The sequence below is a fragment of the Suncus etruscus genome, chromosome X (assembly GCF_024139225.1).
Source record: "Suncus etruscus isolate mSunEtr1 chromosome X, mSunEtr1.pri.cur, whole genome shotgun sequence".
Taxonomy (NCBI): domain Eukaryota; kingdom Metazoa; phylum Chordata; class Mammalia; order Eulipotyphla; family Soricidae; genus Suncus; species Suncus etruscus.
This window is the reverse complement of record NC_064868.1, coordinates 36,590,690-36,603,097: the sequence shown is the minus strand read 5'-3', so window position 1 is coordinate 36,603,097 and position 12,408 is coordinate 36,590,690. Positions and strand designations below refer to the sequence as shown.

Genomic DNA, 12,408 nt, shown 5'->3' with positions numbered 1-12,408 from the left:
TTTCCCTCCTTTTCCCCCCATGTATGCCTCTATGGCAGACATTTTTCTTCCCTTTCTCATTTCTCTCTCTCCTTTTCTTTTTAGATACTGGCTTGAAATATTTTTGCTAAAGGAGTGTCATACATATCACTTTATATCACTTAAGCACCCTGTTCTTCTCCAGTTGAACTCATTAGGAATCTATATTATAGACAGAAAATCAACAGAGAATGAATCAGACCAAGAGCTAAACCACTGAGTAAAGTGCACTCATTTTAGCAAAAGCTTAGTAACATTAACAGGTGAAATAATATCTGTTGCTTGTGTGACTTTTGAGGTGTATGGATTACTATGCATTTTATATATTTTATACAAGGAAGGTAAGTTAAGCACTTCAAAGAACACATTACAGTGAATTAAGGGAATTTTAAAATAAATAGCAACGTATTTATTTTATTATTTTATTTTTTAATTCACTGTTTTATTATTATAGCAAATACAGAGTGAAACCATGTTTTGCACATACTATCCTTTCGTTGTTGTAATCCTTAAGGATGTTTGTCTTTTTTAAACATTTTAAATTAAAGAACCATGATTTATAAATTCTTTATAGTTGAGTTTTAAGCAAATCATTTTCAACAATAATCCCACCAACCCACCAACAATGACAACTCCCTCCACCAGTGTTCCCTTACTGCATCATACACCCACTTATACCACAACCCCCACAAACCAACTGCCTTGTCTGGTACATTTTTTCTAGTATTTTTGGTATGTGACATTGACACTGGTGTGAGATATCTCATTTTTTGTTTGGGTTTCCTTAATGACAAGTGATGCTGAGCACTTTTTTATGTGCATACTTGAAAAAATGATACTCATTGTCTTCCTCTGAGAAGTGTATTTAGATTTTCTCTCTCAATTTTCTCACAGGGTATTTGAGTGCTTTTTAACCTTTGTGAGTATTTTATATATTCTTGATATCAAGCCTTTACCTTATGTGTTAAATGAAAATATTTTCTAGTTCATTTAGCTGTCTTTAAATGTTAGCCCATGTTCCTTTTGCCATGCAGAAACTCTTTTCAATTAATGTAATCCCATTTGCTTATTTTTGATTTTGTTGCTTTTGTCAGTTGTTTCAGTTTATTGAAGACATCTTTGAAGTCAAAATCTTGGAGCATTCTGCCTAAATATAGTTATGTTTCATAGTTTTTAATTGAATTAAAAGGTCTTTGATTAACTTTGAATTGACTTCTGTGTGTGATATGAGATATGGCTACAGCTTTAATTTTTACACATACTTATCCAGGCTTGGGGGACCATGTGGGATGCCAGGATTCAAATCACCATCCTTCTGCATGCAAGGCAAATGCCTTACCTCCATGATTTCTTTGCCCCCCCCGGCTGTATGATTTTTATATTTTTTTATTCAGTTAATTAAGACTTTGTTGAGAATTTTTGTATCAATGTTCATCATGGATAATTTCCAGTCTAAAATTTTCTTTTCTGGAATTTTTTCTGTCTGCTTTACGTATTAGAGTAATGTTATCTTCATAGGAAATGTTAGGATGGATTTCTGTGTCATCATCATTTTGGATAAACTGACCAAGTAAAGGTAGTAAATCTCTGAAGGTTTGATAGAATTTACCAGTGAATCCATCCAGACTAGGATTTTATTCTTGGGAAATTATTCATTACTGATTTAACTTCCTTGTGGTTGGCCTTCTTAGGCTTTATACTTTCTCCTCATTCAGCTTTGGGAGATTACTCTATAAATCATTCCATTTCTTTTAGGTTCTTTTGCTTAAGACCATGATGCTAGTCATACTATTGTGTCAGTATATTTTGAATAACTGAAGGATCTGTTATAGTTTCGGGTCTATTATAATTTTTGTCCTTTTATCTATGATTCAATTTATTTGAAAATTGTATTTTTTCATCATAAATCTATCTAAAGATTTATCTATATTGTTGAATCATAAAAAAACCAAATCCTAGCTTCATTTTTTCTTTTATTTGCTTACTAAGTTTTTATATTGTAGATTTCTCCCCTTGTTTTTACAATTTACCTCTTTCTACATTTTTTTTACTGGTTCTTCTCCAGATTTTTTGTGATTTGTTTAGGTTTTTGATTTGAGCTTTTCCTTCTTTCTTAATATGCCTTTGCTTTGATATTAATTTCCTCCATTGTACAACTTTTGCTATATACCATAGATTTTGATATGTTATAGTATCATTGTCACTAGTTTCAAGGAGTCCTTTTACTTCTGATCTAGTTGGTTTTAGCATTTTTTGTAACACTAAATTGTTTTTAATTTTTAATTAAAAACTAAGCATTTTAAATTTTTGTTTTCAGCTTTCATATGTTGGAAATTTTCTCCAACTTCTTCCTTGACTAAATTATCTTTTCATGGCAGTGTGATCTGAGATGGTACTTTGTTTAATATCTATATTTGTAAATTTATATGTGTTTGAGTATACCATAACATATGATCTATCCAGGATAACATTTCATGTGCACTACAGAAGAAAGTTTATTGTTGTATGAGAAATGAAGAACCCTGTATATGTTCAACAATCCCAGTTCTTTTAGCTACTTATTTAGTACTCTTGTCTCTGTGTCTTGGATCTCTGGTTGATCCATCTTGTGATGAAAGTGGATTGTTGAAATCTCCCACTTTTATTTTGAATCCATCAATGTGTTTCTTTAGGTTTGTTAGCAGAAGCTTTATGAACTTCTGAGGCCATCATTTTAAGAAACACTCTTGATGATAGTATTTCTTTATTTATTTTCCCCTAGCAAATAAGTCATATCTATTATGTTCTGAAAATCTTGTTTGTATTGATTGCTGGACTGTTATGAATATGTCTGTTCCAGATTTTGCTTTTTGTTTTATTCGATTCTATGATTATTCTCCATTCTTTCATTCTGAATCTGTATTTATCCTGTGAGTTTAGGGGGACAGCAGCAGATGGATGGATTTTTATTAGTGATCCATCCAGCTACTCTTTGCCTTTATATAGTAGATTTTAGTTCATTGACATTGGGAGAGATTATTGATATATAGAGCTGTTTTTTTTTTCATTTTTATGTATGTGTTGTGTATGGAATCTAGTTGTTTTTAAGAGGCTATTTTTATTTCTATTTAACGTATATTTATTTTAATAATCCTAATTCTCATATATATTTCATATAAAAATTTCCAATTTAAATTTATGTAAATTATAAATAGAAATGAGATTTCTGTGTCATATGGTAGATCCATCCTTAGTTTACTGAAAATCTTCCATACTGTTTAGAGTGAGGGTTATACCAGGCAGTACAGCCACCAGTAGTGGATGAGAATTCCTTTTTGCCACATCCATGCCAACACAAATATGAAAAGATGAAGGATGGGACTAGGGGTTCTCAGGCATTGTTGGTGTTATAAAGAGACAAAACTAAGTATCCAAGCCATAGTCAGCAATAATGAAAACATGAGACCCAAACTTAAACAACCAAAAAAACGGGCCTGTTGGGTCACAGGTTGGAGGATATATGATAGTGGATTAGGATATACTCTGAGAACATTGGTAGAGAGAGATTGACATTGGTTCTGGGATTGGTATTGAAATACTCTATGTCTAAATCCCACCTATGAATAACTTTGTATTTAATATTTAAATTAAATTTTAATTAAATATGTATTTAATATGAGCTTATATCAATCTAGATATCGAATAACAGGTCAATGTATCATCAAAATGTGGTTGCTACATATGTACAATGGAATGCTACATAGCTGTAAGGAATTATGAAATCATGCAATTTGCTGCAACATGGATGGAACTGGAAGGTATTTTGTTAAATAAAAGTAAGCTAGGGGAGTATAAAGAATAATTCACTTATTTGTGATATTTAGAATAACTGCATTAAGAAATGCAATGGCTTAAATGGGTGTTGTCAAGAACACTCTAGGCTCCAAAGTATAGTTAGAATGAAAGAAATTGAGTGGAAAAGAGTCTATTTGTTTCTTGAAATAACCTTACAGTAGTTCTTGTAGGATACCAACTCATGTTTGTCTGAAAAATTTATTTTCTCTTCCTCAAGTCTAAATAGCTTTGCAGTGTAGTGGACTCTTAGCTTGAATGCTTTTTATTTAGAACATTGAATATGTTATTCTACACTTCCATTGATTATAAGTATCATATTGAAGACCTCTTGTTATTTAAGTTTTTTTCCTTTGTGTTTGAGTGTTTTCTTCTCCCTTATCACTTTGAGTTGTTTGTATTTGTCTTTTGACTTTACCATTTTAATTACTTGTCTTGTCATTCATTGCTCTTTTTGAGTCTATTTTGTGTTCTAAGAAGAGTATTATCATTCAAGGTGACTTTTAAACTATGAAACATATATGTATAGCAGTCAACCTTTATTTACAAACTATTTTCAATGTATTGCCTACCTGACAACCCTTTTGTTTGTCTTTTAATAGCATTTAAAATTATGTGGGGCATCTTGAGGTTTTGCTCAGATTTCATAGGTACCTATCTTCCTTATGTATAGGATACACATATTAATCAACCTTATTTTTTCTGTTAATAATTTGTCTTTCTTTATTGTGATTTTCACTCAAAAACTCAGAGGAGTGAAATGAATTTGTTTTAACTTCTCCTACACTTCATTCTAACAGAACTTATTAGTCATTATCTAAAAAGTGAACACAGAAGATAAAACCTGACTCCAAATTAAGACAAGCAAAAGGCAGAGTAACAACCACCAGTTAATTAGAGAAGAGTTATGCAACCACTAAAATCTCAGATAATTGTTTTGTTCAAATAATTTTGATGATAAAGTATCTGGCTTGTATCCTGTGAGATTAGTCTCCTCAAATGGGTTACATAGGCCTTTTTCAGTGTAATCAGAGCAGGTTTCTTTCAAGAAATGTCACCATTGTAAAGGGAACTAAAGGTCAGTAGATACCTTGTGGGCCTTGAGAAGTCTATTAACATTTTCTGAATAATGCAGAAAATTTTAAGTAAGAGATATGAAGAGTCTCATTCTAAAATCTGAGAAGAATATCTTGTGTTTAGTAATTTTCCTAATCAAAGAAGCAATCACTATCCCTCCATTTATGACATGAGAAGAAGGTAGTTTGGGGTTGTCATTCATGATAGTCTTTACCAATGAACCTCTCTAAAAACTTCATCTTATTATTGATATATTATGGGAACATACTTGCTCTTGAAGCCTGTGAACACTTATCTAACTTGATTGTTTCTTTGCTTAATTATTTCCATACTAGAGAAGCCTGTGTTCTCTCTTGACCATATACTGCTTCCCCTTACACTCTTCCCTTACATATTTATATGTACTATAAATCAGAAATTGCTCATAAAATCGCTCAGAAATCGCTCCTGGCTTAGGGAATCATATGGGACACTGGGGGATGGACAGTGAGGTCCATCCTAGTCAGCCGCTTGCAAGGCAAATGCCCTATTGCTATGTCACCGCTCTGGCCCCACCCCTTACATATTTCTAAAGAAGTTTCAGTGAGAACTATCATACTTAAAAAAAAAAGATGGGGGCCGGGCGGTGGCGCTGGAGGTAAGGTGCCTGCCTTGCCTGCGCTAACCTAGGACGGACCGCGGTTCGATCCCCCGGCGTCCCATATGGTCCCCCAAGAAGCCAGGAGCAACTTCTGAGCGCATAGCCAGGAGTAACCCCTGAGCCTCACAGGGTGTGGCCCAAAAACCCAAAAAAAAAAAAAAAAGATGGGAACATTTCTGTCTCATCAGTTGAAGTCCTTTGTTTCTCTCAATATCTCAGGTCCCTCTGTCCATGGACTACCATATTTAGAATTTAGAATAATGCAAATTATTCATACTTAGGTTATGAAATTTATTATTTCCTTTTTAACTCATGTGATACTCATATTTGTCATATATTTCCAGCCTAAAATAAACCTAAAAAGGTAGTGGATACTATTTTATGTGCCAAAATTTCTGTTATAAATTTGTTAACACATTAATTACTCTAAATAAACTAAAGGAGTAGTAGTTTGAATAAATTAGAGACAATGGTAAATAAGTGGATATCAGAAAAATTACTATAATTTGGTAAATACATAGAAGATATTTGGTATTGACTTATTAAAGAAATTATTTATAGGAAGAACATATTTGATCCGTTGTGTTAAGTCTCTTCTATGCTTTATAACTAATGATATTTCACCAAATATTATTTATTAGAATATAATATAGCACTCCAATATTTTACTTTAAGAATATGAAAGGAAGTTAAACATGGGTAAAGACACTTAGTTGAAATGAAAAGCAAAAAATAAATAGTTTGATATATAAAAACAGTAAAAGCCATTTCTGTTGCTAAAATATCTAGATGCTATGATAGCAATGATAAAGGTTTTAATTTCTAGACTAATACTAAAGTAAGTAATATTTTAGCAATTAATATTCTTAACATAATTATGAAACCAAGATTGAGTTTTGATAAATGGATTTCAATTATTTAAGTGTACCTATATCCATCTCAATGATCATTAAGAAAGAAAATTATTGGGGCCGGAGTGATAGCACAGCGTTAGGGTGTTCTGGCCTACCCAGAACGAACCTAGTTTATTTTCCAGTATCCCATATGGTTCCCCATGCCTGCCAGGATCAAATTCTAAGCAAAGAGCCAGGAGTAACCCCTGAGCACTTCTGGGTGTGGCCCAAAAACCAATATCTACATATATTTATATATTTAATAAAGTTCCTGAAGTTGACTGGTTGTGTTTATTATCTGATGGATAACTTAGAATATTAGAGTCACTGGGGTAATAAGAAAGCAGAAGTATTTTAAAAATTAAGTTATACAAAATATAGAAATAATTTATGGCTTATTTTATAATTATCACAATTATAATTCATTCTCTATGTAATTAAAAAGCTTAGATATAATTTTCTAATTGCATATAATTTATCTTATAGAATTTTCATTTAGGTAAGATTTGTCATATCACAGATTTCCATTATTTTTAAGTCACCATTATTTCATGTTCTTAATTGCTGTATATTGCCCATTTTTGCTTCATTTCTTATAATACAACCTATGCCTCTAATTCACATTACTCATTGTATTATCCAAAATTATTGTAGTTAGTTCATTTTATTAACTTAAGTGTTACTATTAAATATTTCTTTAGTTCATAATTAAAACAACACTTAGTAGCATTCATTCCCTTTTAGTTTTTAATGTCTGTTTTATTATTAGCAGAGAACATAAAAAAAGAGTAAAATACCCTGGACCTTGAAAGCTTATCTAAAATAATTTAGCCTTACTCTTCAGAGACTTGTCAAAATTTTTCTGTATTGAAAAACATTTACATATATTGTAAAAATTTTAGAATACATAAAATTTTCAGGACTAATTCACCAAAGATCAATGGTAGTCAAATATTGTTATATCTTAAAACATGTACATGGGAATGGGCATTGTGAAATATTCAAACATTTTTAACATGCTAGAAAGTTGAAGAATGTAGTTAGTGTTAGAGTACATGTCATATATGTGTGGTGCTTTGGACTCAATCCTTGTCACCACTTGCCACCTGAAAGATTTTCAAACATAGCCCTGGGCCCTCAAGCACTGTTGGGTGTGAACCATACATTCTTGATCACAGTTAAGATTTTCTAACATAGCCAATTTTCATACTTTTTAAGATAAATTGAGAGTTCAGGAAGATAACATGGGTTCCATATATTTATAGAGGTTCTTAGCCTCAATTTGATACACCCCATAGCCCTTTGAATACAGACAGGTGGGTTTCTGGTGGCCTCAGAGTAACACTGGGTGTGAACAATGGTTGCTGTGATCATACAAGGACTTAGCAGTATTGCAGTTTTGGCAATTGCATTTAACCTCCAGATCTGATTAGTGAAGAAGAACCTCATTCAAATAAATAAATATAAATAAATTCAAAGAGAAATTTCAAATACATGGAGTATATGCCTGACATGTACAGGGAATTACTTCAATCCCTAGAGACACATGGTCTTGCAAATGCCTAGTGAAAGAATCATCCCCTAAAAATACAAAAATTAATTGATAGAGCATTTATTATATGCATTAAATGTATATATTCTTCTGGGGGAAAGTGATATGATACAGTGAGTATGACATGCCTGTAGCCAGCCTAGGTTTGATTCATAGCATCCCATATAGCCAACTGAGCAATTTCAGGAGTGATTCCTGAGTGTAGACCCAGGAATAACCCTGGAATACTATTGGAAATGACCCCTAAAAATTTATGTAGTCTTCTAATTTTATATCTGTACATCTCCTGACAAAATGCCATAAAATAGGCCCCCTTTTTGTTTAATTTACCTATTACACTAACATCCCTGTGGTAACCATCATTTTATTTATTTTATAACAGGCTATTTTTTAATCTGATTGTTTTGTTTTGGTCTTTTTATTTATATAAATGAAGGAAAAATGCTTTATTTCTTCATCTGCCATTTTTTACTTAATGTAATACACTCTAGCTACTTGCATATTGTTACTAATGACAAGAATTTGTTTTATACCACATACCATTAATATCATTAGAAGAAACTTGAGTAGTGAATCAAGTGAACTGATGTAGAAATAATTACTTCAGAAAAGAAAGATCCCAGCAGAGCTCAAATACACTGTCATATTTAAAAAACTTGATAGATAATATACCTTAATTGTCCATTCTTCTGTCTAGTATTTTGTTTGTAGGTGTCATATCCAGTCATCATAGTTTTTCCCAATACAATATCATGATGTAAGGTGCAGATATTGACTGAGTACTCTATATGGGACATAATAGTTTCCTTTTCATGTACTGATATCTTGTTAGTCCCAAACATGGGTGCCCAGAATCATTACAAGTCACATTGAAAAAAAAAAGTAGAGTATATGGAGATGGCAGCCCTGTTCAGGGCAGGGTGGGGAAGAAGACAGATGCTGATTTACAGTGGATAAGGTAAACAAGGAATTCAGGAGTCTTTTGAGACTAGAGTAAGGACTAAGTTTAATCCAGTCCAGAACACAGGATTGTCAAATAGCTCTAGTGTCTTTATCAGTCTGAAAATCTAGGTAGTAGTTTATGACAATTTGTCTACTCTCTAACATTCTGGGAGTTCAGTCAGTTTATGTCTCAGAACATGTATCTCTGCCACAGGGAGCTAGAAATGGAGGAATTGAATGAAAGGCACTAGTTACATTAAGGTTCACAAGTGGGAACCAAGGGGTCTGCCTATCCCAGAACAGAGACCTCTTCACAGAATCGAGCTTCTGCTTTGAAACAAGGGTATAGATTTTGTTCTTCCTCTCTTCCTTATTAGATGACTAGGGAAGTATAAATTTCTTGTCCTCAGAAACATCAGCAGCAAATATTAGGATTGCTAACTAAGATCCCATGACTAATCGAGACAAAAGTCCTAAGTACAAACCACAGGACCTGATCCCTATAATACAGTAATCACTGAGAGATTACTTGTAATGAGTTGATGCCATGCCTAGTTATGTCCTTCAGCTATCAGTGTGTGAAAGAGGCTGTATTCCCAGGGGTAGCCAATGGTACGGCAAGGAGAAAATACATCCAGAATGTTGCTAAATTCAAAGGAAAATGAGTGAGAACCCTAACAGCTAAGTCTAGATCTTTCTCTCAACCCGAGAATCCCTAGATAAGGTATCTGGAAGAGATATTTCTCCAAATTCTGCTCATTTGTCTTAGGAGATACTATCACATTGTTAATATAAGAAGGTGACTAAAGCCTATTAAATGCAACATTACTGACCTCTGTGTAGAGTGACTATATCAACCTCCTCAGAACAGATATGGTTTGCCTGTTTCTAAATAATACCTGGTTACTGTGCTCCCTGAGATCTCTCAGCCTACCTTGGCTGACTTCATCTTGAGTAGAATTTAGTTTTTGTTTTACATGTTCTTGAGGGACTTAGGAATCTGTAATTGAAAAAGTTCTGTAGGACTCTTTACTGATATCAGAAGTCCATTGTAAATGACATATCAGAGAAAATTAAATTATCTTACAGATTATGCCGCTCACATTTGCCTTTATTTTCTTTGTGAAGCTTGAATAATGTCTAATGATCAGAAGAAACCACCTGAACTATCCGTGGGCCCAGGGGAAGCCCACAATTCCAATGTGAACGATGAAGCCCCCAGGGAAGCTGAGGACACCAATGATATTGACAAAGTTTTTGAGTTTCTCAAAAAAACCTGTGTTTCACCTCCTCCTCAGTTGTGCAACTGTAAGATTGAAACTGTAGATTTTAATATGCCAAGCACATCACATGATGCTGAAAGCATCTCATTTTCTTCTAGATCTATCTTCACCATGCCATATATCAGATTAGCTAATGGCTTTCATAATTCAAGTTATGATATACCGAGCACCTCACAGGCTATAGAAAATCTCGAAGAATTGCCTAATGAAATATTAGAGAATCAAATTGCTTTACTGGTGAGACTAATACTGATAAAATATAGAATGAAAGCACCAGTAACCAAGGAAGAGATGATTACGACAATCATTGACTATAAAGATCACTTTAGTGATATCTTCCGTAGGGTCCATAGGCGGATGGAAGTGGTTTTTGGCCTTGATGTGATAGAAATTGATGAAAGCAGCTACTATGTCTCCATTATGAAACTAGACCTTACTTTTGATGGAATGCATTGTGGTGAAAAAGGAATACCCAAGACTGGTATTCTTATTCTGACTCTCGCTGTGATCTTCATGAAAGGAAACTGTGCCTCTGAACAGGAGTTCTGGCACATTTTTAGTCAAATTGGGATAAATGAAAATGACAGACATTTTATCTTTGGAGACGCCAAGGAGCTTATCACCGATGATTTTGTGAGCGAGAACTATATTGTGTATCGTCCCAGAGCCCATGATCTTGGACATTTTGAGTTTGTTTGGGGGCGACGAGCAATTGCTGAAACATCTAAAATTCAAGTTCTCGAGTTTTTGGCCAAGATTATTAGATCCAAACCAAGTGCCTTTGGACCACTTTATGAAGATGCTCTTCAAGATGCAATTCAAAGAGGTTTAGCTAATAATAGGGCTTGGGCTATACCTCCTGTAGCATCTATCATCTCTGATGACAGTTTTAACAGATTCTCCTATCCCTAATGCATCAAGGGATAGCTTCCACAGGGACATCTTGAAAAGCTATTGGTATCTGTTCCATTAAATCTGAGGGGCTAGTAAATGAAGCAGAAACATCTGTGTGTTATATCTGTGTGTTACTAGTTTGCATGTGTAACTTGAATTTTATTCATAGTGTATATATTGAAATGTTTTAAATATAGAAATTATTGGCATGAAACCCTCCAACATGGATGATGTTAGTCACACATTTAAAACTAGAGTGGTATTTAAGACTACATCTTATTTTGTCCTCTGAATAAAGATAGCATGTCATTGCTATAGACACTTAATATAACTTAGGAGAAATTGGTTTACGTCATTAGAACCAATAGAGGAGAAATTCTAAGATATATCAAAATCATTTTAGCTCTTATTCTAGAAAATTAAATAAACAGACCAGAAGTGCATTAATTTTACAAGAATATATAAATGGGTTCAATCCATAATACCTAGCAGTACCAGATTTAAGCCCTGAATACTTCCAGGTGTGGTAATATAAATATAATTATATAAAATAGTCACATATTAGACCTTGTGATATCAAGCTACTTTAATCCTTAGAATTTTGTTAAACACCTGCTCTTTGGAAACCAATACTCTTGTCTTGGGAATACTGGCATTATCAAATTAGTACATGACACATAGTATTAAGGACAATGATAGAATGTTCAAGATACAAAGAAATAAAAAGGTGGTGTACTTATCCATAACTGGAGAGTTTTAAGGTTGGTGTTTTGTAATGCATCAAGTTTTTCTAGGGGAATTATTTTTATATTAAACTTTTTATATGTATTTTATTTAAACACCTTGACTACATACATGATTGTGTTTGGGTTTCAGTCATGTAAAGAACACCACCTATCACCAGTGCAACATTCCCATCACCAGTGTCCCAAATCTCCCTCCTCCCCACCCAGCCCCCACTTGTACTCTAGACAGGCTAATGGTGTGACAACAAAAAGCCGAGGATACAGTAGGCAGGAAATATATTCTCTAACACTGTCTCAAAGTTAAAATCCAAAGAAATTAGTCTTTTGTCTTTGGATATAGGGAAAATCGTTGGAAATAATTTTTTAGACTAGTTAGCAAATTAGAGTAAAAGACTCCCCGAAGTTTTTGCCACAATGCAGATAAACCACCTCAGGGTTTTATTTAGTCATCTTGAAGGAATTTCAAATAAACAGATACTAATCCCTTGAGAATAAGTATCCTGACACTCTCTTATTATTAATTAATTAATAA

At 33.4% G+C, this 12,408-nt stretch overlaps 1 protein-coding gene across 1 annotated transcript; it reads left to right on the top strand.

The window, feature by feature from the left end:
• The first annotated feature begins 10,089 nt into the window (after positions 1–10,089).
• On the top strand, positions 10,090–11,148 carry LOC125998823 (melanoma-associated antigen B16-like). The gene has a single exon (XM_049766884.1). The coding sequence runs from the start codon at positions 10,090–10,092 to the stop codon at positions 11,146–11,148; it is 1,059 nt and encodes a 352-aa protein (XP_049622841.1).
• The last annotated feature ends 1,260 nt before the right edge of the window (positions 11,149–12,408 follow it).

Coding starts and splice junctions, on each gene's coding strand:
- LOC125998823 (XM_049766884.1), top strand. CDS start 10,090: ATGTCTAATGATCAGAAGAAACCACCTGAACTATCCGTGGGCCCAGGG.